This window comes from Apium graveolens, chromosome 7 (assembly GCF_009905375.1).
Source record: "Apium graveolens cultivar Ventura chromosome 7, ASM990537v1, whole genome shotgun sequence".
NCBI classification, from domain to species: domain Eukaryota; kingdom Viridiplantae; phylum Streptophyta; class Magnoliopsida; order Apiales; family Apiaceae; genus Apium; species Apium graveolens.
In genome coordinates, this window is record NC_133653.1 from 269,596,007 (window position 1) to 269,621,938 (window position 25,932).

Sequence of the window (25,932 nt, forward strand, 5' to 3'; positions counted from 1 at the left end):
AAAATTGGCGCGTTTAGCTAAACGAGCCAGTTCGACTCGACTCGAATTATGTCCGGCTCACTCGGCCTGAATTACAACCCTAGTTACGTTTATCAATAAACAATCAGCTGAAAACTAAATGTATTTTTTGTTGAGTCTTGCTCTCATGCGTTTTTAGTTCAACGACGTCAGATATTTTATTTGTGTTCTCCATAAACATATCTTTTAGATGCATTTTCATAATTTTGAATTTTTATTTTTTAAAATAAAGTTTCGTTTATATTCTAAAGATGATATAAATAAATAAAATATGTATTTTAAAATATTAAATATTAAAAAAAAAATTTAATTAGATAAAAAAGATCATTTTTCCGGATTCTAAAATTTTAAATCATTTTTCCGAAAATACGAGAAACGTTAAGTCGAGCCGGGGCAGGGAGGGGCCATGGGGTTATGGTTGTGGGTTGGGTGTGGAAAATAGGAGATCCGATAGTGATGTTGATAACCCTCCGCCCCTTTTAAACCCTAAAACCCCCTAAAATGAAAGAAATAATAGTGTAGGTAGCAGAGATGGGGAAGATACCACCGTCTATGAGGGGAGCTCAACTCCCAGTTGTATCAAATCTCTTGAAAAGCCATCAACAACAATTACAACAACAATCTTCTTCTTCAACACCACCACCTAAACCCTACTATCCCCACCTTAACAGTAAGAACAACAAAAACAACAACAAATTGAAAACCAGGAATACAACTACCCCTACTCCCACTCCCTCATTCAGATTCCCTACCCCTCACCTCTCCGATGCCATTTCCATTTTCAATTCCCTCATTTCTTCTTCTAATTCTAATACTAATTCTTCTCTTAAATTCTACAATTCCATTCTCGATTCCTTCTCTTCAATTTCCACGCCCGACGACTCTTTTGCTTTTCTTAATCACATGCTCAAAGTTACTTCTCCTTCCTTCTCTCCTGATCGTTCCACTTTTCACATTCTCCTCTCCCATTCCGCCTCTTCTCTTCCCTCTATTCGTAAGTCTCTCAATTTCATGCTTTCTCGAGGCGGTTTTGTTCCTGATAAGGTCACTACTGATATTGCTATTCGTTCTCTTTGCGCCTCTTCACCTCAACCCTTACTCGAAGAAGCTGTCGAGCTTGTTAAGGAGCTTTCCCTTAAACATTCCCCTCCTGATACGTATACTTACAATTTCCTTATCAAACACTTGTGTAGGAATAGGTCTTTGACCTTTGTCAATTCTTTTATTACTGATATGAAGGATGCTTTCAATATTAAGCCTGACTTGGTTACTTATACTATCTTGATTGATAATGTTTGTAACACCAAGAATCTTCGAGAGGCTACTCGCTTGTTGGGGGTTTTGAGTGACCAGGGTTTCAAGCCTGATGCTTATGTGTTTAACACCATTATGAAGGGTTATTGTATGTTGAGCCAGGGAAGTGAGGTCTTGAAGGTTTACAACAAAATGGAGGAAGAGGGTGTGAAGCCCGACATGGTTACCTTCAATACCTTGATTTACGGCTTGTCCAAGTCTGGGAGGGTTAAGGATGCAAAGAAGTTCTTGAGCGTCATGACAGGAGCCGGTCATTTCCCAGATGCAGTCACTTATACATCTTTGATGAACGGAATGTGTAGGGAGGGGAATGCGTTGGGAGCGTTGAATTTGTTAGTGGAGATGGAAGACAAGGGCTGTGAACCAAATTCATGCACATACAACACCCTTCTTCATGGTTTGTGCAAGGCGAGATTGCTAGACAAGGGAACTGAGTTGTTTCGAGTGATGAAAGCTGGTAATATGAAGCTTGAAACGGGTTCCTATGGGACCTTTGTGAGGGCACTTTGTAGGAACGGAAGGGTTGCCGAGGCTTATCAAGTGTTTGATTATGCTGTGGAGAGTAAGAGTCTAACGGATGTTTCTGCGTATGCCACATTAGAAGCTACTCTTAAATGGCTAAAGAAAGCTAAAGAGCAAGGCCTTGTGGTTTAATTATTGGACTATGTTATACTTGTCATTCCTTGAAGGTAAATTCATTTGAATGTCGATCCTTCATTTTTGTGTTAGATTATGTGGCTTTTCTATCAATACATTTGGTCTTGGGAGTCAACAGATCTGAAATATCATTGGCACTGACAAGAAATTATATATGTGTCTTTGTCATTGTCCTTTCAGTTTATAGAAGCCAAAAATCTAAAATTATACTTCTAATTGATGAATTCTTTTGAGATATGTGCTTGTATTTGTCTGTACTCGTTTTTTACTTTCTACAGTATCAAAGTATCTTTGCAATTTGTTAGTGGGTTGAAAGTTTAGAAATTTTAATTACTTTTATATTCGATTGGAAGTCTATGCAATACTCCCGTGCAATTAACTGACTAGTCCAGTGATGCCTAGGAATCTTTACCAAATTAATATGACATGGGTTTGTTATAACTCCTTTTAGCATGCAAATTACATAAAACATATTGTTCGGTCCAGGGTTATTGAGTGCCATAGTAGGAGTGACTAGTGGGTGCGGATATTCAAACTCATGACCTCGATCCATGATTGGAGGGGAATGAGCCTTTTTACTAGTAGGCTATGAGCAAATGGTCAATTAATCTCCCTAAATAAGTTTACATAATTTGATTTTGAGTTCCATTGATGTACCATCGATATTTCAATTGCAAAAATATGTTGGGGTTCTCTATTTATGAGTGTTGAGGTAGGCTGGTTGCTATCATTTCCACGTGTATTTACCTCTCATTTGTAAGAGCTTTGTGTACCCCATATTCAACAAGTATATTTAGAGAGTAGACAACCTTGTATTGTTAAACTTAAAATCTTCCGAGATAATCGAAGAGGGTTGATATAAACTTGTATATATCACTTTTTAAAATGTTCAATCATTCTATTATCGCCTTATTGGTAGGTTCTCTATATCCCTAGTTTAGTTCTGTCTGGGTGAAGGTATTTTTTTGGTTGCAGAAGTTTCGTGGATCTTGTTGCATTTCTTCAAACACATCTTACTATGTAAAAATTGGATACAGCTGAAATTTGACTTTGAGCGGAGGTAATTGGGTGTTAAGATTAGAAATGAGGGAATCATAAGGTTCATCTACGATTTTCTGGCTGTACTATTTTCTTCATTTTTTGTTCTTCGATTGTTGATAAGCTTAAGACGTAATCTTACTGTAGCAAGAGAATATTTGCAAACTCAACACACTGAATTATTGCAATTTCCATTTTGTATCTCTGCAGTCTGGTTGGAAACTTCTGTGACCTGTCTGGGCAGCAAGAATCACTTTCTGATTTTGTTTTACATTTCCTGAAGTCATCTGCATGACATATCTTGTAGCAGTTATAAGTCATTTTGGAGTTGCTTTATTCGGATGTACATGTTCTATTATTTGGTAAACAGGAACTTGACTTGAGTTTTTAACTTTTCCTTTTTCTTTTTTTGTCCTTTTTATCAATGTATATATTGACTTTCCCTTTGTATATTAATATGATATTATATTGCATAAGAGGATTCTACTGTACTTGGCCATTTGATAGATATTTCTTAATTTTTTTGGTTGATAACTGAATATGCTCGCATTCTCATTTGGCCTTAACATGCCTTAAAATCGTTAGTATAGCCATTGATATTGTGCATTTCTGGCTTATTGTTTTTAACACTGTATTCAGCAATAACAAGATTGGCTATTGTGCAGAGCAAATTACACATTCTAATCAACCATATGCTGTCCTGTACCTCTTACAGCATCTTGCAGCCATGCCTCCTTCAACCTTGGTTTAGTATCAAATTAATCTATTAATACGGTATTTCTTCAAGAAGATACAAGTTGAAAAGTGTTTATAAAAATTGATGAACTTTCAGCTGATAACAAATAGCAAAAAATATACACACAGTGTTGCAATATCCTATAATTTGTTCTGCTATAACATAAGCTTTGTAAAAGCTCATCCTCGGAGTTCTGCTATAGTACTAATTGAGATGTTGGTGAACTCAACCACCAAGGATCGGGAGAAAATGTCAATGCTAAAATTAAGTATTATTATTATTTGTTTTGCAAGTTCAATCCATGTTCATAATATGATAAATTTAGTATTAATATATTATCAGTTCATACTTTTATTTGCAGAGAATACTTTTTTAGTCATTACAAGTACATTTAAATGAAACATGATCTTTCTTGTTAATAAGATTTACAAGATGGAACGAATGAGTACACGTTATTAACGTAATCTTGTTGTAATACTCATAACAATAGAAATTAATATATTCTCAAATATCACATTAATTAATCAAAAAATATATAGCCAGCATGAAATTGCAAGGTTCCAGCTGATCTATTGATGGGATTCAGAATTACATCATTTGCAGTATAGAGCCCTTCACTAATTTATTTGTAAGCAACTGTCCTCCTGGGAAATAAACACTATACTATAAAATTGATCTTTTAGTTAAAGACTTTTCTCTTTTCTCAAGGTGCATGCCATGGATCATACAAAATTGACAACTTCAAGAGAAATGTGCGACATTAGAATATAATACCATTATATATTATATGTAGGACCATGCCGCTAGATTACGCATCCTGTTCAATGAACTGATCATTTCCCTCTCGTCTTCCACTTCTTTATGGGAAAGATGGTCACTTTTCCTTTCGGAATATAAGTTCCGCCTTCTGTTGGTCTAAACATGGAAATAGCATTTTGATGGTTTTTATAATCTTTCTCACTGGTTAGTGGTTTCAGCTCAAAGGCACCCCTTGTAAAACCCCTAGCAACCTGACGTATTGCAAGTTAAGCTGATCAGTGATCCATAATAATATAACACAGAGCTTCAGTTATAGCATAGAGGTAAACAAATTTCTGTTAAAAGGATAAGATGATTATGTATAAACTTTGACTATAAGCTTAAGAACCTAATTCATTAGTTTTAAAATTGTTATATACAAGTGGCTCGGGCAAAAAGCTGCTTCACTATGAGAGATTCACCTCATCAGCCACACAAAACTCCTCCTTCGGCTAAAAGGTGTCTAATGTGGGAACATAATGAAATTTGAACTGAAATTTGACAGTTATGCAAAAACCCTTACTCCTACATTCTGTTCCACAAGTTTAAGTTAACCTTTTTCCTTGAAATTGACAAATAAATGCTCATTAATTCCTCAAATTAGTATCCTTCACAAAGCTTTTAATAAGAATTACGCTCTATCATTATCTTCATTCTCACCCTCAGCCATCCTTCTTTCACAACTCTAATTTCTTTGTACATTTCAATTTCTTCCATCTCCATTTCATTCTATCTAAAGCTAAATTTACATAAATATATCAACATATTATTCAACAACAAAAACAGATAAAAAAAAAGTTTCCAATACATGTGTAGGCTTTCCATTAGCTTTAATATGTCAAAATGCTTCCATTATACGATGTGATTAATAAAAGTGCTAATTTTGGCATACCTTTAGTAGTATCCATACTTTGAGAGAACTACTTAAAACTGCGAGCCTTGTTCTCTTTCCAGATGTTAAATAGTTACACATGAACCTATCCACCCTCAGTATAAATTTTGGCCATGATTTGGGGTTCCCAGGATCTGGTTTCTTATCCATCATTGCCTAAAACAAACAAAACATGTAATGATTCTACAATGACGCATAAAGGCAGGATGCCACTTGTTTTACATAATTTCGTTTACAAAGTTGAACAGTCTAAGAATGTAGCTGTCATGCGTTAAAATATCGATAAATTCACAAATATGAGTATATATATAGACATCAATGATGGCCATATGTTAAATAGTACTGTCTGAATCTATGACACAATACCTATTTATAAATCTTCAGTTAAAGCCTGGGCTAGTAATAATAATGATTATCCAACATATTTCATTTTCTTCTGTCATTTTTTAGGAATTACGTAATAAACATACATACATACACATACATACATATGTATTACAAAATAATCAAAGTCAATTTACTTACAAGAGACCGGCAAATTTCATGCTCAATTTTGGAAAATGAAGTCTCTAAAGCTTCCACTCTCCCAGTAGCATGACAGCAAGTACATGGTTCACTAACCATAAACGTCACGCTTGGTCGAACCTGCAAATTATCAAAGGAAAAGCAGGGTGAGGATAAGGAAAATTTATTTGAGCCATTAAATATATTTCCTTTGCCATAGTAATATCTTCTAATATTTTCTAATTTAGAAAAGAAGAAAATATTTCAAATCTTCATTCTCAATTACACTTAGATGTCTCAGTCACAATATTTAAAAGACTATCGGAAAAAAAATGTATGAGAACATGAGGGATTACCCTCTTTCTGGTTATCTCCATTAGCCCATGCCTAGACAGTTCAGAGACTTTGACCATTGATCGATCTCTCTCAACAGCCTTCTTCACTTCCTCATAAACCAATCTTTTATTTGCTGAAAAAATGATGATATCAGCAGATAGAGTAAGAGGAGAATATCTGTTGAGTACAACTAGCACTATTTGCAGAGATACTTAATTCTATGCTAGAAGTGAAATGCACAATGCAAAAACTGTTGGTCAGACAAGAGTAAAAAGTTTAAAACACCATCAAACAGTACCGACAAGATCAAAATTAATGACAGAAAATCCTTCACCATTTGAATTCATGCTTGTCAAGTAAAAACAACACTAGTGAGAACTAAAATTTCATGACAATGCAGGTCATACAAGCATTACACAAACTTTTATATACAAAAAAACAATTACTAAAAGAAAGAAGATACAAGGCAAGACTTCGATCGATCGAAAGGGAGGGGGAGAGAGAGAGGGAGGGAGGGGGAGAGAGAGAGAGAGAGAGAGAGAGAGAGAGAGAGATCTTACAATCATCAACCATGTCAATAAAATCAACCACGATAATGCCGCCAACGTCTCTCAGGCGCAATTCCCTAGCAATCTGAAGATACTTGTATTTTAAGTTAAGAAAAAACAACAATTTTTTGCTAGGTCATATAGGATCAATATATAGTAAAGCGGACACAATATGGAAGGAGAACATAAATAAGTACAATGAAACAAGCGAAATAGAGATATTAACATAAGTTAGCTAGCAGCTCTCAAACTGTTCTTAAAATCCTATATTTTGTTTAGTTAGTGAATGCAATTGGGAAATGAAATGACATTTGTACTATTTTGTAAGTAAAAATTCATGATTTAAATTCCTTCCACGATAACATTTTTAGAAATTTAAACTAATCTAAACTATAGCTCAGACCTACCAATTTGAGAATGGAGAGCTATGTTCACCACAAATCTCATCTTTGACAATTTGCTCTCCCACATTCTTTTTTAATTTTCCTCCTACCTTATTTTTCTCTCCTTTAATTTGGTCCACAATTTTCTATTTCATTTCTTTCCATTCTCTTTAACCGAACGGACCATTAGATAAAGACTTGTTTCTGAAACCTTGAAATAAACTGTATTGCATGATTAATATAAAAAGGTATCTTAAAAGTTGTAAGACTGATAAACTATAAAGAAGATATGTTAATGCCTCAAGTAAAAGAAGGAACTGAAATAAATAGCTTATACAGGAGCTTTCAGTAATATTCTTTTTCACACATGTAGACTTCACAAAGAGAAAAGATGTCATGCTAAGATCATGCTAATAGCTTTATCTCAGTCAAAGTGAAGAGCATGCCTATTAAACATACCATATGTTCTAAAAGTCAGCTGATTATTGCTATATGGACGGTCACTGATACAACTATGCTGAAATCAGGTCAAATAACCATTTTTATAAAAATTGGATTAATTGGCCTAGTGGGTAAAAATTAGTAATGTCGACGGAAAACAATTATAAATTCAAAGGGAGAAACTTCAGTGAAAAAAGAAAAATGTTATTTTCGTAAGCATAAGTTTAATTCTAAACGTCAAAATCATGAACTCACTTAATATTTTCTCTCAATTCAACCCCAAATGCAGAAGTTAAATTTCTTAATATATTGATACTATAACTGTATTCTACCTTGTATTTGTATAAATGTATAATAATTATACATGTATATATGTACAATGAATGGTTGAATATATATTAATAATACTAAATTACTTCCAATTATTAATCCGATTAATCCCCCATTTACCGATTACTTATGTAAGGTGCTTCAACCGGTTAAGTACAATTCCCAAATTTTAGAACATTGCTTTAAAGTAACGACCTAAAAAATAAAGAGCAATACCATACAACTCCTCTTCCCTTAAAATAAGGCGTACTAAATTGGAAGTGCGCGTGATTTCAATTTAAAATTGAGGCATGTCACACACAATAGCGGACCTAAACCGTCACTAATGAGACTTTGCATCCCAAGTGTTTTTTTAACAAGCTTTACATGTTATATTATAACAAAAATTGGAATGAGCCACACTAAACAAAAAGCAAAGCAGAGAGCCCTTATTTAAGGGGAAAATAATGCGGCATTTGATAGATAGATATTGACGATTACTTTTGGTTAATTCATCTCTCTTGTTCTTTTTTTATCAGTGACTGGACCTTGTGAGTACAAAGAGCTAGGTTTCCTACTTAACATACATGTACGATAAGATTATCAATGCAGACATGGTACTCATGAGTGTGAGTTTTAGAACCAAAGCAAATTTGTATTAACTTGGTTGGTTTGATTTATAAGTTCAACACACATCAGTCATTTTTTAATGTATAGCGCAAACCAAAAATATCTCTAATATAATACAAGATCAATGATTAGATAGAGTTTTCACTACAGCCACGTATAGAAACAAAAATGCAAAAATATTAAAAAAAAACTTTTTACTCTCATTTCGACTTATTATATAGCATAAAAATAAAAGATGGCGACAAAATGTGCATCTCCTTACTTGTTTGGCAGCCATAAGGTTAACATCAAGGATTGCTTTCTCTTGCGAAGTCCCATCACCAAGCATACAATGTCCACCATTTACATCAATAGAGACTAATGCCTCAGTTTGTTCAATCACCAAATAACCTCCATTTGAGAGAGGGACCCTACAAGATTATAACCATTAACAAGACACATTAAACATAGATTATACTAGACAATAGAACAATATCAATAAGTTATTATAAATCCAAATCAAAAAAGATTTAAACAAAAACAAAGACTTGTTGTATAAGTTGCTATTAGTATATTACCATTTTTGTCTTTTAGATGTTTGTCAGTTTGTGACGCTAGGAGGAAAATGAGAATAAAAACTACCAACAGGGCTTCTAGTGAAGAGTTTTCCATTGCCAAGTAAAATGATAATGTTATGAATCAAATCGCTAAGAATATTAGGCAGTGTATGATTATTTTTAGCGGAAGTCTAGGATTCTAATAAGATAAAAATTAAAGTCTAGAAGGCCATAAGAGTTTCAAGTTAAATGATCTATTAAGTTTCCTGCAAAATCATAAATAGGCGGTTTTTGTTGTATTACTAGCATTAGAATACTGCAACCGTGGCATTAGTCTTGTGTATTATGAATATCGATTAGTATTGCTCATGTCTATAGAGTATCAGATTCAGTTTGTGCCGCTGATGCTTCCTCAAAAGACTAATATAAGTTTAGTAGACATTCCATAGTCCATATATCAAAACTCTGAATAATTTTTATTCTTTTTTCTAGTTTAACTCTGAGTATCTACCAAAGACAACATAAACATCAGATCTTCTTACCTTTTACTAAGAATTTTATCAAATTCTTCCTCAACCTTGTATTCATCAAAAAGGGGAGTCCGCAGGCTGTATAGTTCTACTCGATCACAAAGATCAGGAGCTATCTCCTGAAGATAATTCGTGACCTAGAGATATATAATTTAAGAAGTTAATGCTTTCGAAAATCACTGACCCAAACATGACTCACAAACGGGGGGTTGGGGGGGAGAATTCGGACATTTCACATACATTTAAGATCCCAAACAGAAAATGAGTTTACTGAGAAAGAGATCAAAAATTTGCAAAACAAGCCACTGACCAGATAAAAATTTATAATTCAATGCATAAGCCCTTAGAGAAATCATATATACCATATTATTGTAAAGGAACACAGAAATCTTTGGCTTTTAAGGTTGGTTGGTTAACACTTTAACCATAAATAATGTATGATCATTAGATCTTCTTGTGCATTGGAGGTACTGAAACAGATAATCATATTCTTAGGCATTGTCCTTATAGTGCTTGTGTGCTTGGGAAGATTTCTCACGTTTTGAAGGTGCATATTTTTGGTGACTCTTGGCTTCACTGTTTGGAGTTGGCACTTCAGATTACAGATGGGCCTCTGCGAGCTCTCTCTTTATGCTGCTTACAGATTTTTTGTTATCACATCTGGAGGGAACGAAATGCTCGAGCTCATGATAAAGGATGCTTTGGACCACAACAGCTTTTTGATGGAATTATGGTTGATTTTAAAGCTAAATTAACTAGTTCTCTATGGTTTACTAAGATAGTTTGTAGTAGGCCTGACTTGATTTTTTGATTGCTTTCTATCTCCAATCTGCTTGTAGATTGGTTATAGATAGTCCCCTCTATGGCTTGTCATAGAGCATGGGTATATCCCTTGTAAATTTCGTTTCTAATATATATATACATACTTAGCAAAAAAAAAAAATAGACGAGAACTGTTTAGCAACAGAAAAAGAAAAGAGAAATGTTAGATGTAACACTAATGAATATTCTAACTATTACTATCTTAACTACTAAGGATTGAATCCTATCAACAACATAGTGAAGTAAACATTTATGTTAATAGTTTTAGTGATATAAAGGAGTTGAGTTTAAATCTCATCAACCACATATTATTATACTTTGTTTTATTTTAGTTCTCCAAACATTATTAGGTTTATAAAAGTATAATAAAAGAATAAATTCATTCTATGCAAATAAGAATATCGATTCTATTAAATTATTAAAATTTTAGATAACAATCAATAATACAAATTAACTTCTTTTAATATTTAGACTCATGCTTTGCACGAGGAAACGGGTTGAATGGAGGGGTCTAGGGAGACACTATAAATACAAAACAAATTTTATTGATTGAGAAAGCACAAAAGCTCACACCATTCCTCCGATTCAATCTCTATGCATCTTCATTCTTCAAACACAAGATGTCAGATAATAGAGAATTTAAAAAATCTCAGCAAATGAAGTTATTAATTAAATCAGGAGTCATCCTCAGGAAAGTAAATAACCCGTTGGTAAAGGGGATCAGAAGACTATGGATACATTTTTTCAATTTATGAAGAGCAGCTAGTGGAGCACAGACTAGAAAATTACATTAAATCAATTTCATATCTAAACCGAGTGCTCAATATGGAACATGAGAACCATCATTCTAACTAAATCCCTCATCAACATGTGCTTAGGTACTGGGATTCCCTTGACAATAATTGACCTCTTAAACAAAAAATATGTACTTGGTAAGAAGTTTCCTTAGGTAGTTAATTGAAAACAAACATCCCGTCAGAGTGGCATCTCTTTTATGCTGTTGTGGGACTTGCACCTTATAATCTACTTTTCTTTCAAAAATAAAAACAGATTGAAGATAAAGAATCACATGTTTAGTCATTTGGTCAATGTCAAATACCTCATGATATGTTCGTGGAGAATCGACAACCATGCATTTCACCTGGAAAATGTTAAACCAAAGAACACCATAAGACAACTCAATAAACAACTTGTTGAAACACAATGCTGTAAGAAACTTCTTATCATACACAATGAGCACAGCAGATACTGCAAAAGGCAGTATTAGTGGTGAAGAACAATTAACCTTCTCATTAAAATAATCCTGGACAACAGACAGTGTTTGACCCAATGCCTTGTGCAACAGGACAGGAATAGCCCCTTCCACACCTTCATCTGCTGCAAGAGCTGCAGATTTTGCATGTTCAATAATAGCCTTCCAAGTTGAAAGCAAGCCTTCCAAATCTTTTTGCAATTCCTCTAGTGAATGACCAGCGGCAACAGTTCTTACAGTCAGACCATAACCTTTAGGCTGCAGCGTTTTTGCTATGACTCTTAAGCGTGTACGCTCCACACCAGATATTTTTTTAGAAATACCAATGGTATTGCTTTGAGTACTCAAAACCTGCAAGAATTTAGTAAAAACAAAGTCAATAAAGGGCTAACAAAGAAACTGACACCAACAAGCATCAAGCACGTACTAAGAATAAAGGAAAAGACTACATAGTAAGACTTACCCAAAACCTGCTCCTTAGCTTTGGATAAGCTGTCAGTGTGGGGCCTTTCGTACCCAATCCCTCTTTGACAACTTGAACTATTATTTTAGTGCCTTTGCGAACTGGGTCCCACTTACCTTTATCCGTTTGCAAATCTTTTTTAACTTCCAGATCCTGGAGATTAGGAGGAAATCCCAAGTCACTCAAAAGATGTTTTCCAGCCATCTGACTTTCTATGGGGTGCCCTTCTCCAGAAAACTGACCTAAAGATATCTCGGACTCAACCTCATTCCCATGACCAGGTATACTTCCATTTACATTGTCTCTAAAATCTTCCATCACATCAAAGTCATCCTCAATTTCATGCTCCTCAAAATCATCACGCATGTATTGTACAGAAACATCTTCAGTTTCATGCTCCTCGGGGTCATCAATGTCTTCGGCATCATCTACATTCAGACCATTTTCAGTCATATCTGGGTGATTCTTAATATTTTTATAATCGGTTTTATTTTTATCCTTCCTACCTCGGCGAAATGGTGGGAACACAAATGGCTCTCTGTTAGGCTTTATATCCATAAGGGAAGGTCGAGAACTCCCGATATTCACAAATGCGCCGCCCATGTGAGGAACTAGTTTTGTAAGTACTCCTAAATATACACTATCGCACTGTACATTATCTTTTACAGGCTCCAGTAATAATTCAACCAAATTTCCATCCTCTAATACAGCAATTCTTTGCATGGTACATAAAGAAGAGTTTATCAATATAACCGTCGAAATAGATTTCTGCAGAGCAACGCTACTTTCTTCATTAGTTTTAGAAGAAGTGCTATCATATACTGAACTCTCAGATTGAGCTGCAGGTCTTGTAGGTGCTTCCACTGAAGCACTTGAACCTTTGCTTATACTAATGACCTCTCCGGAGAACAGCTCTCCTGGGATTCCTTGTATCAAATTGTGGAATTCTGCATCTTTTGACTCATCTTTGATGGATTCTATATTACTAGATGCAGTACAAACCCCAATTCCAGCAGAAGGAAATGAAGAACCAGGTTCGAAAAGCCAGGGCTCCTCAACTGGGAAGTCGTTTTCAGACAATGTAGCATGAGAACTAGAGGTCTCATTTGTATCATTAGCTTCGGAGTCTGACTCATCCTCCATGGTGTTATTCTTGGAATAATTTAATTCTAGCAAGGCACTACAATGAAAATTCTCAATCTTGTCTTCATCTAGCATACCGTTTGAAACTTCCGACTCTTCAAAATATAAAGAGAGTGAAGAATACTGGAGTAGCCAGGGTTCCTCTATTGGTTCTTCCCTTGTTAATATCACATTTGATATTGCACTTTCTGTAATATCAGGAGTTTTATTATGTGGGACAGATGTATCAGTGTCTGCCTCATCATTCAAATACCGGTTCTCGAACAAAGAGGCACCGGTAAGGCATTCCTTGCTCTTCTCTTGATCTGCAAATCACTGGAAGTATTTGAGTGTTCAGCTACGTATTAACATAACAGTTAGATGCCATTGAACCATAATATAATTTAATACCTCTAGCTTGGGCAGACATGGTAGGATGTAGTGAAAGCTGTGTATCCGTCATCCATGGCCTTACTGTATCCGTCATCCATGGCCTTACTGTATGAGTAAGGTATGTCATCCATGAAAATGCTCTTCGGTTGTGCTTGTGAAGTGGATGAAGTGACAGAGAAATTTCAGGTCTTGGCCTTAAGAGAAAGGCATATGAAGAAGGCCGTGTATTCCCATAGATAAGATAAGTGGATGTGAAATTTAGAGTGTGAGATAGCTGGCACAAACCAAAAGGAAGAAAAGTTAGGAACGAAATACAAACGCGTGCAATAGGTTAATCCTTGTATACAATGGTGAGCATGAAACCTTGAATTCAAAGTTAGTGTGTCCGGCAGGAGACATGAAAATAATCATCTGCGAGGTGGAGCATCTGTTGTTTTTTACTTTAGGGATGAGAGGGAGTTAATAATGCGGTGGAGTGCAGCAGCCAATATCAATCTTCTGTAAGACATACATACAATACAATACAGACCATGAGAATTACTAATATTTGCAGAATTTAAAAAAAAAAGGCAAAACAGGAATACAAATCAAATTCTGTAATTAAGAAAACAGAGCAACAGGAATTGAATTTGAACAGACAATTTGTAAAATCAAAAGAGGCAATAGATAATGACACATTTCCAACAAAATGGACAAGGTTGAGTAATAGAAAAATGGAAAAAGCAGATAATGAAAATAGAGGAGGAAGAGCAGATAATTAAAAGAAAAATGTGAAAACAAAGGGAGGGGGAGTATCTTACCGCAGGAGGCTGAGGCTTGTTTGTTAGTAATTCAGCAGCAGCAGCAGCTATACTATTACTACTCCACTCTCAACATCAACAACAAAACATACCTAAACTTCATTACGTATTTTCACCAAGATAAGGACGACGAAGAGGACTGCCACCAGGGACATATTCGTCTTTCTCTCCCTATCTTTCCCCTCAATATTTTTTTAAAATTATTTTTTTCTGAATAAAAGTTTTATGTTTAAATTTTTATTCAATTTTTTTAAAAAAAATATATTATAAAAATATACTTTATAAAAGACTTGAAATACGTGTAAACACTATTATATACAATCCAATGGGACGGAGGTGTTAATAATTTGATATTTAAATTATTTAATCTTAAAATCAATTTAAAAATTATATGAACCGAAAATTTGATCCAAATGATCTAAAATATTATATTTGATTATAACATTGACCTAATGAAAACCAAGTTATTTATTATTTGAACCGAATATGACCCGAAATATGTGATCCAATATAAACCTGAATTACAAAAATGATCAAATGAGTTCAATTCAGTTATTATAGTTTAATTAGTCATAAGTTATTGTTCATATACAATAACTATTAAAAAAATTCTTATATATAAGTAAAATTTATATTTTAAAACTATTTTATATTTATGATAAAATAATTAATCATATTTTCTAAAAATGTACAATACATATTATTAAAAATACTATATTTAATAAACGTATAATATCAAAATTTCACAAATTGAAGAAAATTAATAAGTTATGTTTCGAAAATATCTTAACCGAATTTTGTCTGATTTTAATTCGAATGTCATCCGATTTTTATCTGAATTAAATTTAAACGAATCATATCCGATCTGATCCGAACGATCATGAATATATAATAATTCGAAAGTGGAACCGATTTAAAATTCATCGGATTCGAAACTAATCTGATTAATTATCTAATTGTCTGGTCTACTTCCAAGCACATAATTATTATACCCTTAGTTCATTGATAAGTTTTTAGTCCAGTTTTTTCTTTTCAGATTTTCTAAAATTTTCTGTTTCCAAGAAAACTATTAAAAAATGGAAAAATATGTTTCAATTTAAGTTAAAAAGAATAATAGGAAATACATATGTATATTTCTCAATTTATAATAAATAATTTTTTTTATATAAACAATGAACAATTGTTATACACATTGTTAAGAAAAATTATATTATGAACAAATGTTAAAACAAATTATATATAATACTTATTAATAAATTAAATATACAAGTCTTTTTTTGCCTTTTTTAAACAAATGTATTACATTAATTAACAATATTAATATAGTCATGTATTTTTCTTAATTTTTTTGTCAAGATATATATTCATATATGTTTCACATGAAAAAGCAAAATGATCTGTTGTTATGGATAAAAAACTAATATATATAATTGTTGTATTTATTACTAAGGTACGGGAGCTCAAGGCCTTTAATGGCTGCTCTCGTATTTCGTAGCTTAACTCTGCCTTTACGAGATGCCTACGTATCTCTGTGAATTAGATAATCAAGCCAAAAAACGTAGTTCTCCCTTTGAGAAGGCGATTTCCGGCGACCTCAGCCACCGCAGCTCCACCTTTCTCAAGTTTTTCTGGGTTTCGAGCATTCAACCGAAGCATATCAATGGCAGATCGTGACTTGGCTCGTTTGCAGAAGATGAATGTTTCTAAGAGAGGTACAAACATTCAAATTCAATCTCCGTATACTTCCCTAATTGATATGATTAACTCTAGAGGTGATGAATATCCCTCTCTATCTGAGTTAGATTCGTATAACCATGGTAACACCTTTCATGAGTTAGATGGTAGAATTGAGTTCATGAACACCCTGTACAGACTTCCACCCCACCTTAGGATTACTCCAGCCGTCCCTGGGGATAGGACATGTAACTGGGAGGGGGATACCTTGTTTATTTATCGAGGAGCCCTGACCGCGGGTCTTAGGTTCCCATTCCATGAATTTATTCCTCGCTTACTCGCTGATGTACAAATCAACCCTTGTCAACTCCCTCCTAACGCTTGGAGGAACATTATCTGTTTTATGGTCCTTTGTCTTAGAAACAATTTTCCTCTTTCCGTAGCTATCTTTAGGAAAGTTTTCCAATTCTATAATAGCTCCATGGATCAACCGGGTTGGGTTTTAATTCGTCAACGGCCCAAAATCCCCCATATCTTTGATAGTAACTCCATAGTTGAGAACAACCCCATATGGAGGGATGAGTTCGTTAGGCTGACCTGGGCCGGGGGTGATTGGGTCACACTCTTCTGTAGGCCCTTTTGCAAAGTGTCAGATGGGAGTCCAGGTAGCATCAGGTTATCTGATGAGGAGGAGGTGGCCTATCAAGCCTTAATTTCAGATGATGGGAAAACAGACACCTGGACCCCCTTAGAGGAGTTTTCCTTGAATAAAGTTGGTCTCTCTCAGGCCAGTGATAAGGGTAAATTTATAACTGGATAGCTATTTTTCCTTCCCTTTAACTGTAACATTTTATCTCCTGCAATTTAATATTCCTTCTATCTTTTTCTTTCAGCTTGCGAGGCCATCAATAACGTCAACAGGCCCAAGGAAGGGGAGTCTGATCGCCAGAAGAGGGCCAAGCTAAACAGGGACCCCAGGAGCAAGCCTGACGGTCCTACTTTCCTTAAGCCCCACGTCCCGGTGGTCGAGCTGGGGGACGATGTGGATCCTCCACTTAAGGCACATTCCTTCAGGCCTAACTGGGGCTTCAGGAGGAGCGATACGGTGGTTGGATCCACCAAACATGCTAAGGATTGGTCGTACCATTCCATCACTCCCCACGATTTTACTGACATTGTTACGGGGAGTGATATCGAGACTATTGAGCTTCTGGGTTCTCAAGCCCAAGCTGCGGTAACTTTCTTTTTTCTTTTTTCTTTGAATTCCAACTTTCTCGTATTTCAACGAACTTGTGTTAACTCATATTTCTTTGCAGAGTAACACCTACTTCCAGGCGGCCCTCCATCAGGCTAGGTCCTGGAAGGGTAACTCTAATGGGTTTGAGAAGGAGATGAAAAAATGGGAGGAGAGAGCCAAGGTCCTGGAGAAGAAGCTGGACACGAAGAAGGATGAGCTGGCTAAGGCTCATTCCGAGCTGGTGAAACTTAGGAGCGATAAGGATAAGCTCATTGATGACTACATGGATTCTGACAAGTTTAAAAATCTCATAGAGATTCATGATGAGGGTCTTTATTCCTTACAGTTTACTCAGGGATGGGATGCGGCCGTAAAGGCGGTTTCTGAGAGGCATCCGGGCTTAGTCGACCCTAAGGACTTTATAAGTCCTGAGCAGGCTGAGACGGAGGATAGCATAGATGCCCTCTTCAACTCCCCTCAGCCAGATGATCGCATTTTGGATCCTAACACTGCTTCTCCTCCCGCTTCTCCTGCGAAGAATGCTGAAGGTGCTGATAAGGAGCAAGAGAATAAAGGCTCCCGCATGGAGGAGTAGTTTTTTCATTTTGTAATTTTATCCTTAACTTATGCCTGGACTTTTGTTTGTATCAAAACTTATTACCCTCCGGGGTTATTTTATATGCTACTTTCCTTATTCGCATCTTTCTCCTTTATCTTTCCGATACTTTAATATGCATTAAAATTTGAACTAATTAGCCACACAAGTACTATCACAACTCAAACATCCATAGGTTGAAATAATTTCGAACTCTTCAATTTGAAGTCTGGTTTTTCAAAACCTTACATAATATGGGTTCGACCCTTAACAATAATAACTTGACAATGTAAATTCTACTGGAATATAAAATCCTATGCAAGCAAAGCTTCAAGGTGCTTTTCAACCTACTTGTCATCCAGACAAGTGACAATCGTATTCAATTGCCCTACACATAGTAAACCTTCAGGTTTTGTGCATGCCAAGTTCTTGGGACTTCAAAACCATCCATTATCTCCAGCTTGTAGTTTCCTCTACCCTGAACGCTCTTGACTTTGTACGGCCCTTCCCAATTCGGGGCAAGTTTCCCTTTCTGTCCTACCCCAGAAGCTTCTATCTTCCTCAAGACTAGGTCACCTTGTTTAAAGAACCTTTCTTTAACCCTTAGGTTGTAGTAGAATGAAGCTTTCTTCTGATACTCTACTATCTTTGCATGTGCCCCATCTCGCACTTCATCGATTAAGTCCAGAGCCAACCTTTGTCCTTCCTCATTTTCCTCAGCATTGAAAGCCTGAATCCTTGGAGAAGAATGTGATATCTCCACGGGAACAACTGCTTCTGCCCCATATGCCAACATGAAGGGGGTTGCTCCAGTAGTGACTCTACAGGTAGTCCTATAGGCCCATAATATTGGAAGTATCTCATCCACCCAATTATTTCTTGATTTCTCGATCCTTTTCTTTAGTCCATCCAAGATTATTCGATTTGCTACCTCCGCTTGCCCATTGGCTTGCGGGTGAGCCACAGAGGTGAACCATAACTCAATTTTATTTTCTTCACAATACTTCTTAAATTCCTCGTTGTTAAACTGCGTTCCATTGTCGGTGACTAGGATACGGGGAATTCCATACCGGCACATAATATATTCCCACAGGAATTGTGCAACCTGCTTAGTTGTGATCTTGGCCAAAGGTTTGGCTTCAATCCATTTGGTGAAATAATCAATGACTACAATCAGGAACTTTCTTTGTGTCGTGGCCATGGGGAAAGGCCCTAGAATATCCACCCCCACATAGCAAAGGGAATAGGCGAGTTGATAGAGGTCAGCATCTCGGGGGGTTGTCTAACAACTGGTGCATGCTTCTGACAATGATCACACTTCTTCACATATTCTTTGGCATCAGCCATCATTTCTGGCCAATAGAAGCCTAAACGGGTTATCTTATGAGCCAAGGCCCTGCCCCCCAAGTGTTGCCCACAAATACCTTCATGCACTTCCTCAAGAGCCAAGCGTGCCTCATCGGGCCTGAGACACCTCAAGTAAGGAACCACGAAAGATCTTTTGTACAGAATCCCATCTATCAAAGAGTACCTTAGTGCTCGAACAGTTAACTTTCGTGCTTCAGTTGCATCGCTTGGCAACCAACCGGTTTGAATGTGAGCCTTGATGGGATCAATCCATGACGTCCCCAGGCCTATGGGAGCCACAAGCTTAACATCTATGCTTCGTGTCTTCAAAACACGGAAGTACACACTTCCTGAACTTTCTTCTATCTCAAATGAAGCAAACTTTGATAACGCATATGCCTTAGCATTTTCTTCCCTTGGAATATGTTCAACATGGCATTCATTAAATTGGGTCATCACAGCCCTTACTAGGCGGACATACTTAGCCATCGTATCATCCCTTGCCTCAAATTCTCCCTTTACCTGGGATATGATCAGTTTCGAGTCTCCACGGACCTTTAAGTTTTTGACTCTAAGTGTCCCAGCTATGTCAAGGCCAGCTATCAGGGCTTCATATTCTGCCTCATTGTTTGTGGTTGGGAAGTCTAGCTTCATAGTATACTCAATTAAGAACCCATCAGGGCTTTGCAATACCAATCCTGCTCCACTGGAGTTTGTTTTTGATGCTCCATCAAAATAGAGAACCTTATCATCCTTCTCTCTGTCCCCATTATCGACTCCCTTATCTTGCGGTATGGTATCTTCCTGCCCCCCCCCCCCCCCCCGACTTCTTGGTTGGGTATGGTACATTCCACCACGAAGTCAGCTAGCGCCTGGGCTTTTATTGCCGTTCGCGGCTTATACTTGAGATCGAACTCTCCCAGCTCTATTGCCCACTTAATCAATCTTCCACTTGCCTTGGGACTGTGAATGATATTTCCCAGTGGCTGATTTGTTAGCACCTCAATCTGATGAGCCTGAAAGTAAGGACGCAGTTTTCTCGAAGCCATTACCAAGGCTAGAGCAAATTTCTCAATAGTTGAATAATTCAATTCAGCACCATGCAGAATTTTGCTGACATGATATACGGGTTTCTGGACTTTCAACTCCTCCTTAACCAACACCGCGCTCAAGGCGCTCTCTGAAACAGCCAAGTACAAGAATAAAACTTCATTCAAAGATGGTTTGGCCAACAACGGGGCCTGAGCCATATATTTCTTTAACTCTTCGAATGCCTTCTGGTTTTTCTCATTCCATACAAAGTCCTTGATGTTCTTTAGTGACTTGAAGAATGACAAGCACTTGTCTCCTGACTTGGAGATGAATCGTCCTAGCGCAGCAACCTTTCCTGTGAGCTTCTGAACATCCTTGACGGTTTTTGGTGGTTCCATGTCTAGGATTGCCTTTATTTTGTCGGGGTTAGCCTCTATCCCCCTCTTGGAGATCATCAATCCCAAAAATTTTCCAGATCCTACTCCGAAAGCACATTTTGTAGGGTTTAACATCATCTTATGGTACCTCAGAACCTCAAAAGCTTCCCTCAAATGGGTTATATGATCAGTCTTTGCTAGACTCTTGACTAACATGTCATCAACATAGACTTCCATAGTCTTACCAATAAGGTCCTTAAACATTTTATTTACCAACCTTTGATAGGTGGCTCCTGCATTCTTAAGACCAAATGTCATAACAAGATAACAATAAACACCAAAATCAGTGATGAATGATACCTTTGGAATGTCATCCTTATACATTTTGATCTGGTTGTATCCGCTAAATCCATCCATGAAACTCAGCATCTCATGCACAGCAGTGGCATCAATCAAAGTATCAATCCTTGGCAACGGAAAACAGTCTTTAGGGCATGCATCATTCAGATCAGTGAAGTCTATACACATCCTCCACTTTCCATTAGCCTTCTTCACCATTACAGGGTTTGCTAACCACTCCGGAAATTGAATCTACTCAATGAAACCAGCCTCTAAGAGCTTTTCTGCTTCCTGTTTTATAGCCTCTTGTCTTTCCGGGGCAAAATTTCTTTTCTTTTGTTTCACTGTCTTCCGACTTGGATCCACGTTTAACTTGTGAGTAATCAGCTCCGGGTCTATGCCTGGCATATCAGCTGTTGACCACGCAAACACATCACTATTTTCTTGCAAAAATTTCACCAACTTCCCTCTAAGGGGCTCCTCTAATGTGGCTCCAATGAAAGTCATCCTCTCAGGATTCTCGGGGTCTAAAGGAACCGAAACCAAGTCTTCTCCTGGCTTTCCTCTCTTCTCGTCATTTTCTCGGACATCCATATCTTCAATAGGAAGAACCTGCCCCCCGACTCCATCTGCCCTCAAAGAGGCCACATAAAAGCTTCTAGCCATTTTTTGATCTTCTCTCTCTTCTCCAATCCCGTTCCGGGTGGGAAACTTCATGACTGAATGGTAGGAAGAAGGGACTGCCTTGAAGGCATGTATCCATGTTCTTCCCATGATAGCATTATAGGTTGAACTAGCCTTTACTACCACAAAATCCAACATCTGCGTTGTTTGCCTTGGTTCCGTACCTATGGTGGTTGGCAACTTGATTATCCCTTCTACAGGACATTCTACTCCAGCAAATCCATATATCGGCATGTCGGTTGGTGTCAACTGGGAGTCGTTATACCCCATCCTTAGAAAGGTGTCATGGAGCAAGATATCCACAAAAGCACCATTATCCACAAGGACCCTCTTAACCGGGCTATTTCCTATTATCGGTGTTATGACCAGCGGGTCGTCATGAGGAAACTTTACACCCTGTAGGTCAGAATCATCAAAAGCCAATGTTACTTCTGTCCTGGCCCTCTTCGGGGCTTCTCCAACAATATGCATAACCTCTCTAGTATATGCTTTTCTGGAATTTTTGGACAATCCAGCAGCAGTTGGACCCCCAAAGATCGTGTTTATCACAGGCCCTCGAGGTCGCGGCCCTCCAAAAATTGCATTTATAACCGGCCCTCTAGGTTGGGGATTCCGCCCCTGATCGTCTTGGTCCCTCCTACGATCTTCAAAGTTCTTCCTTCCATTATTATTCCTGTCCCCTCCTTCTCCAGTATACTTGTTCAATCTTCCTTTTCGAATCAAAAACTCAATTTCGTCTTTCAGTTGCCTACACTCATCGGTGTCATGGCCAACATCTTTGTGAAATCTGCAATACTTGCTCTTATCTAGTTTGGCGGGATCAGCCTTCAAGGGCTTAGACCAGCGAATATCTCTATCTTTCTCAATCTCTATCAAAATCTGGCTTCTAGGAGCATTCAGCTTAGCATATTCAGTGAACTTTTGCCCAGGTCCTCCTTTCTTGGGGGTTGAATCAGAATTTTGTTCGGTTCTAGGATACTTGTCCTTACCAATATATTCTAAATCAGTTTTCCGCTTCTTGTTTCCAGTGGGCTCATTACTTACTACGGTATTCCTCATACTTTCTTCAACCTTGATATACTTCCCTGCCCTCTCTTGGAGCTGCAACATGCTTTCAGGGGGACGTTTGGCCAAGGACATCTTGAAAAACTCATCCCTAGTTCCTTGTTGCAGTGCTATCATGGCTACCTTATCATCAAGGTCCGGGACTTTTAAAGCCTCCTTTGTGAAACGATTCAGGTAATCTCTCAAGGATTCCTTAGCTCCCTGCACAATACTCATAAGAGATGCTGAACTTTTCTCATGGACTCTCCCACTGATGAACTACTTAATAAAAGCCTGACTTAACTCTCTGAACGATCCAATAGAGTTTGGGGGCAAACGACTGCACCATCTTTGAGCCATACCCGACAGGGTTTGAGGGAAGGCCCGACACTTTATAGCATCATTCACGGGTTGCTGCAGCAGTGCATAAGAGAATGTCCTAACATGATTAACGGGGTCTCCCGTGCCATCATAGGCTTTGATAGTGGGCATCTTGAATTTCCTTGAGATATGTGCAATCATTATCTCTTCAGTGAAGGGCGGAGTTGGATCATCAGGATCTCCAAGGGGAAGGAGATTGCTTGAATCAGTTCTTGGGACAACAACCCTTCTCCGTACCAGACCATCCAGGTCTATGACAGGAGGAGGTCTTCTCCCCCTAGGAGGTATCTAGGGTCTGGTGGCCTGGTGAGCCTCCAAGTCACGCCTCAGCCTTTGGATCTCGGCCTCATGAGCCCTGATCCTTTCCTGCACTTCTTGGGGATTCGCCCCTTGGGTGCTTTGAGGGCGTTGCCTTCCATCGACCATCGGCTCTTTGCCAGGACGCCTCCTTCTTGGGGCCACTTCATCATCCAAAGATTCGGAGTCTCTCTCGGTGTAAGGACCAGAAAATTCCCGATCCTCGGGGATAGGAGCCAAACCTCGTATATAGGGGGGCGATTGCCTCGTGCTTCACTTCGTTCAGCATATCCAAATGTTAACCTTTCTGATCTGAATGTCATACATCTTTTTATTGGGCCTTGCAGCCCAAACTGTAATATTTAATTATGTAATCAGGATTTATTTATCCCTGTCATCTGTGTATTAATGTGAGAACGTGGGCGGAAAGAACATGTTGTTTTCTGTTCTATTAATTTCCCCGGTGTAAATTAGAAAATCTTGTTTTCTAGTTTTCACAATAAAATATTCAACTTGAACACATTATAAAATATTTTTTGTTTTCTTGAAAAAGTTTTAAGAAAAACCAGTGGAGTAAACAGCCTTTAAATTTCTCTATATTTGAAAAAGCATTACTTCCCTCTAGTAATGCAACATCTTAAACTTAATCGTGCCCATCTGATTAATTGCAGTACTGCAGGTTGAAACAACATGCTAGTGGACTGCAGCTATTAACAGAATTGTAGCTGGATTGAAGCTTTTAGAAGCGGCTGTTAGATCAGTTGTGCGTATTAGCTACATGCTGCTGATGTCTGATGTACGTGTATCTCTCGCTGAATGCAATGATGTTGTCATATGAATATTACAAGAAGATTCTGAATGCATATCTCTCCGCAAGTTAAACGAATTTAAATTCTGGGGAAAAATGAAATAAGTTAGAAGTAGTGTAATTGATGTAAAATGAGGATTTAAGTAATCTATGAGGTAATCTATACTATACTATAATAACCGGGGTATAATTTGTAGTTTGGTTAACCCTCATTTTGGTTATCCCACGACGGTCGAATCTTCTTCATCAAATAATCAGAACCGTTATATCCAAATACTAAAAAAATTACACTCCACAAGTTCTCAGGTTCGAATTTCATAAACAACAAATATTTATATTATTATTTATAGAGATACGTATAAGTTCTTGGGTTCAAATATCATCAACAACAAATATATATATTATTTATAATAATACATATAAGTTTTCAGAATATATATTATTTATGAATAAAATCTCATCAATCATATACTATTTATATTATTTGAACAGAACTTGAAATTATAATTAGTATTTAGTATTTAATTATTTATATAAAATTTTAATAAAATTATACAAAATAGAGTTCAAAATATATAAATATTAATCAAGACCCGGACAGCTAGTAATAGACTAATAAATGGAACCAAGGAGTTGCCTAGCCCGAATGTTGAGCTGCAGGCGGGCAAGCGCATGCATGCAATCCAAGGCAATACGGGCCTGTCTTCTTGCGCACACCCCTCGGACCAATGCTTGCAACTTCACTAAACTTCTCAGTGCTCGAAATGCCCTCCTCGCCTACATATATTATCATTTCGTGAAGTGGGTTAATGTTAGCAACTTAAAATTAGAAACTCTATTAGCTAGGAGCTGTCAAGAGTCGAAAAATTTACCAGGTGACGCCGAAAATGAACTTGAATCACGATGGCTGCTGCCACATCTTCTTGGGATATTGTTGATAACTTTGCGGCACCCACATCTAACATTCTTAAGTCCTTTGCCTCATCGTCTTCTCTACTTGTATTTTTATATATAATGTCTTGGAGATGGACAGTAAGAGTGGTTTCCCGCCGAGATGACCTAGAGGACTTTCTCCATCTATACCATTTCTTCGACTTGTGTTTCATTGCTGATGTTCCCATACTCATTCCTTTTTGCTCTATTTTTTCCTATGGATTAGTTCTTACATTTTATTCAGAAAGTATTGCCTAATATTGTTGTGTTGTCTAAGCTTTTAAAGTGCTGCTACTAATTATTGCCTTCTGAAGAAGTACGCGTGAAGGCTGAGAATGTGTGTGCACGCCATGTTTACAGATATAAATATAATATAATTCCACTATATACAAGAGTGAACGTGCGAGCACACTAGAATAAATATACGTGAACGGATGATTCTAAGTATACGTTGAGTGAACAAGTGTAAAATCTTTAAACTTTTCAAGTGAAATGTGTTATAATTCATTCCAGTTTTAACACTGTAAAATGTTAGCTTACATGTGATTAGTTGTTGAACGATGCTATAAAGGTTTAGTATGTGAATTTGGATCCGGGATGTTACGGTTGTGATTTCTTATGTATTGTGTATCAGTGTTATTAGTATATTTTAGAACAGTATG

The 25,932-nt window shown here is 37.0% G+C and overlaps 2 protein-coding genes across 4 annotated transcripts; one reads left to right on the forward strand and one right to left on the reverse strand.

Moving 5' to 3' along the window:
• The first annotated feature begins 440 nt into the window (after nt 1-440).
• Nucleotides 441-3,518, forward strand: LOC141671994 (uncharacterized). Its single transcript, XM_074478472.1, has 2 exons — nt 441-2,021; nt 3,238-3,518. The coding sequence occupies exon 1, from the start codon at nt 550-552 to the stop codon at nt 1,984-1,986; it is 1,437 nt and encodes a 478-aa protein (XP_074334573.1). The 5' UTR covers nt 441-549; the 3' UTR covers nt 1,987-2,021; nt 3,238-3,518.
• Nucleotides 3,519-4,256: 738 nt separating this feature from the next.
• LOC141671395 (ribonuclease E/G-like protein, chloroplastic) lies at nt 4,257-14,638 on the reverse strand. 3 transcript variants are annotated; one of them, XM_074477629.1, is made up of 14 exons: nt 14,523-14,638; nt 14,086-14,220; nt 13,741-13,996; nt 12,714-13,655; nt 12,208-12,635; nt 11,778-12,095; nt 11,592-11,633; nt 9,683-9,807; nt 8,867-9,014; nt 6,854-6,926; nt 6,314-6,426; nt 5,979-6,098; nt 5,454-5,609; nt 4,257-4,773 (listed from the first exon to the last, which is right to left on the reverse strand). In XM_074477629.1, exons 2-14 carry the CDS (start codon nt 14,131-14,133, stop codon nt 4,597-4,599), a joined length of 2,946 nt encoding a protein of 981 aa, XP_074333730.1. In that variant the 5' UTR covers nt 14,134-14,220; nt 14,523-14,638; the 3' UTR covers nt 4,257-4,596. The 3 variants fall into 3 exon arrangements, with proteins under 3 accessions (XP_074333730.1, XP_074333729.1, XP_074333731.1); XM_074477628.1 differs by having other exon boundaries at nt 12,208-13,655; XM_074477630.1 differs by lacking the exons at nt 14,086-14,220; nt 14,523-14,638 and having other exon boundaries at nt 12,208-13,665; nt 13,741-13,879.
• Between the last annotated feature and the right edge of the window lie 11,294 nt (nt 14,639-25,932).

Coding starts and splice junctions, on each gene's coding strand:
- LOC141671994 (XM_074478472.1), top strand. CDS start 550: ATGGGGAAGATACCACCGTCTATGAGGGGAGCTCAACTCCCAGTTGTA.
- LOC141671395 (XM_074477628.1), bottom strand. CDS start 14,133: ATGATTATTTTCATGTCTCCTGCCGGACACACTAACTTTGAATTCAAG. Junction 13,997..14,085: donor ACACTAACTTTGAATTCAAG/GTTTCATGCTCA, acceptor GGTTTGTGCCAG/CTATCTCACACTCTAAATTT. Junction 11,634..11,777: donor AGGATTATTTTAATGAGAAG/GTTAATTGTTCT, acceptor AACATTTTCCAG/GTGAAATGCATGGTTGTCGA.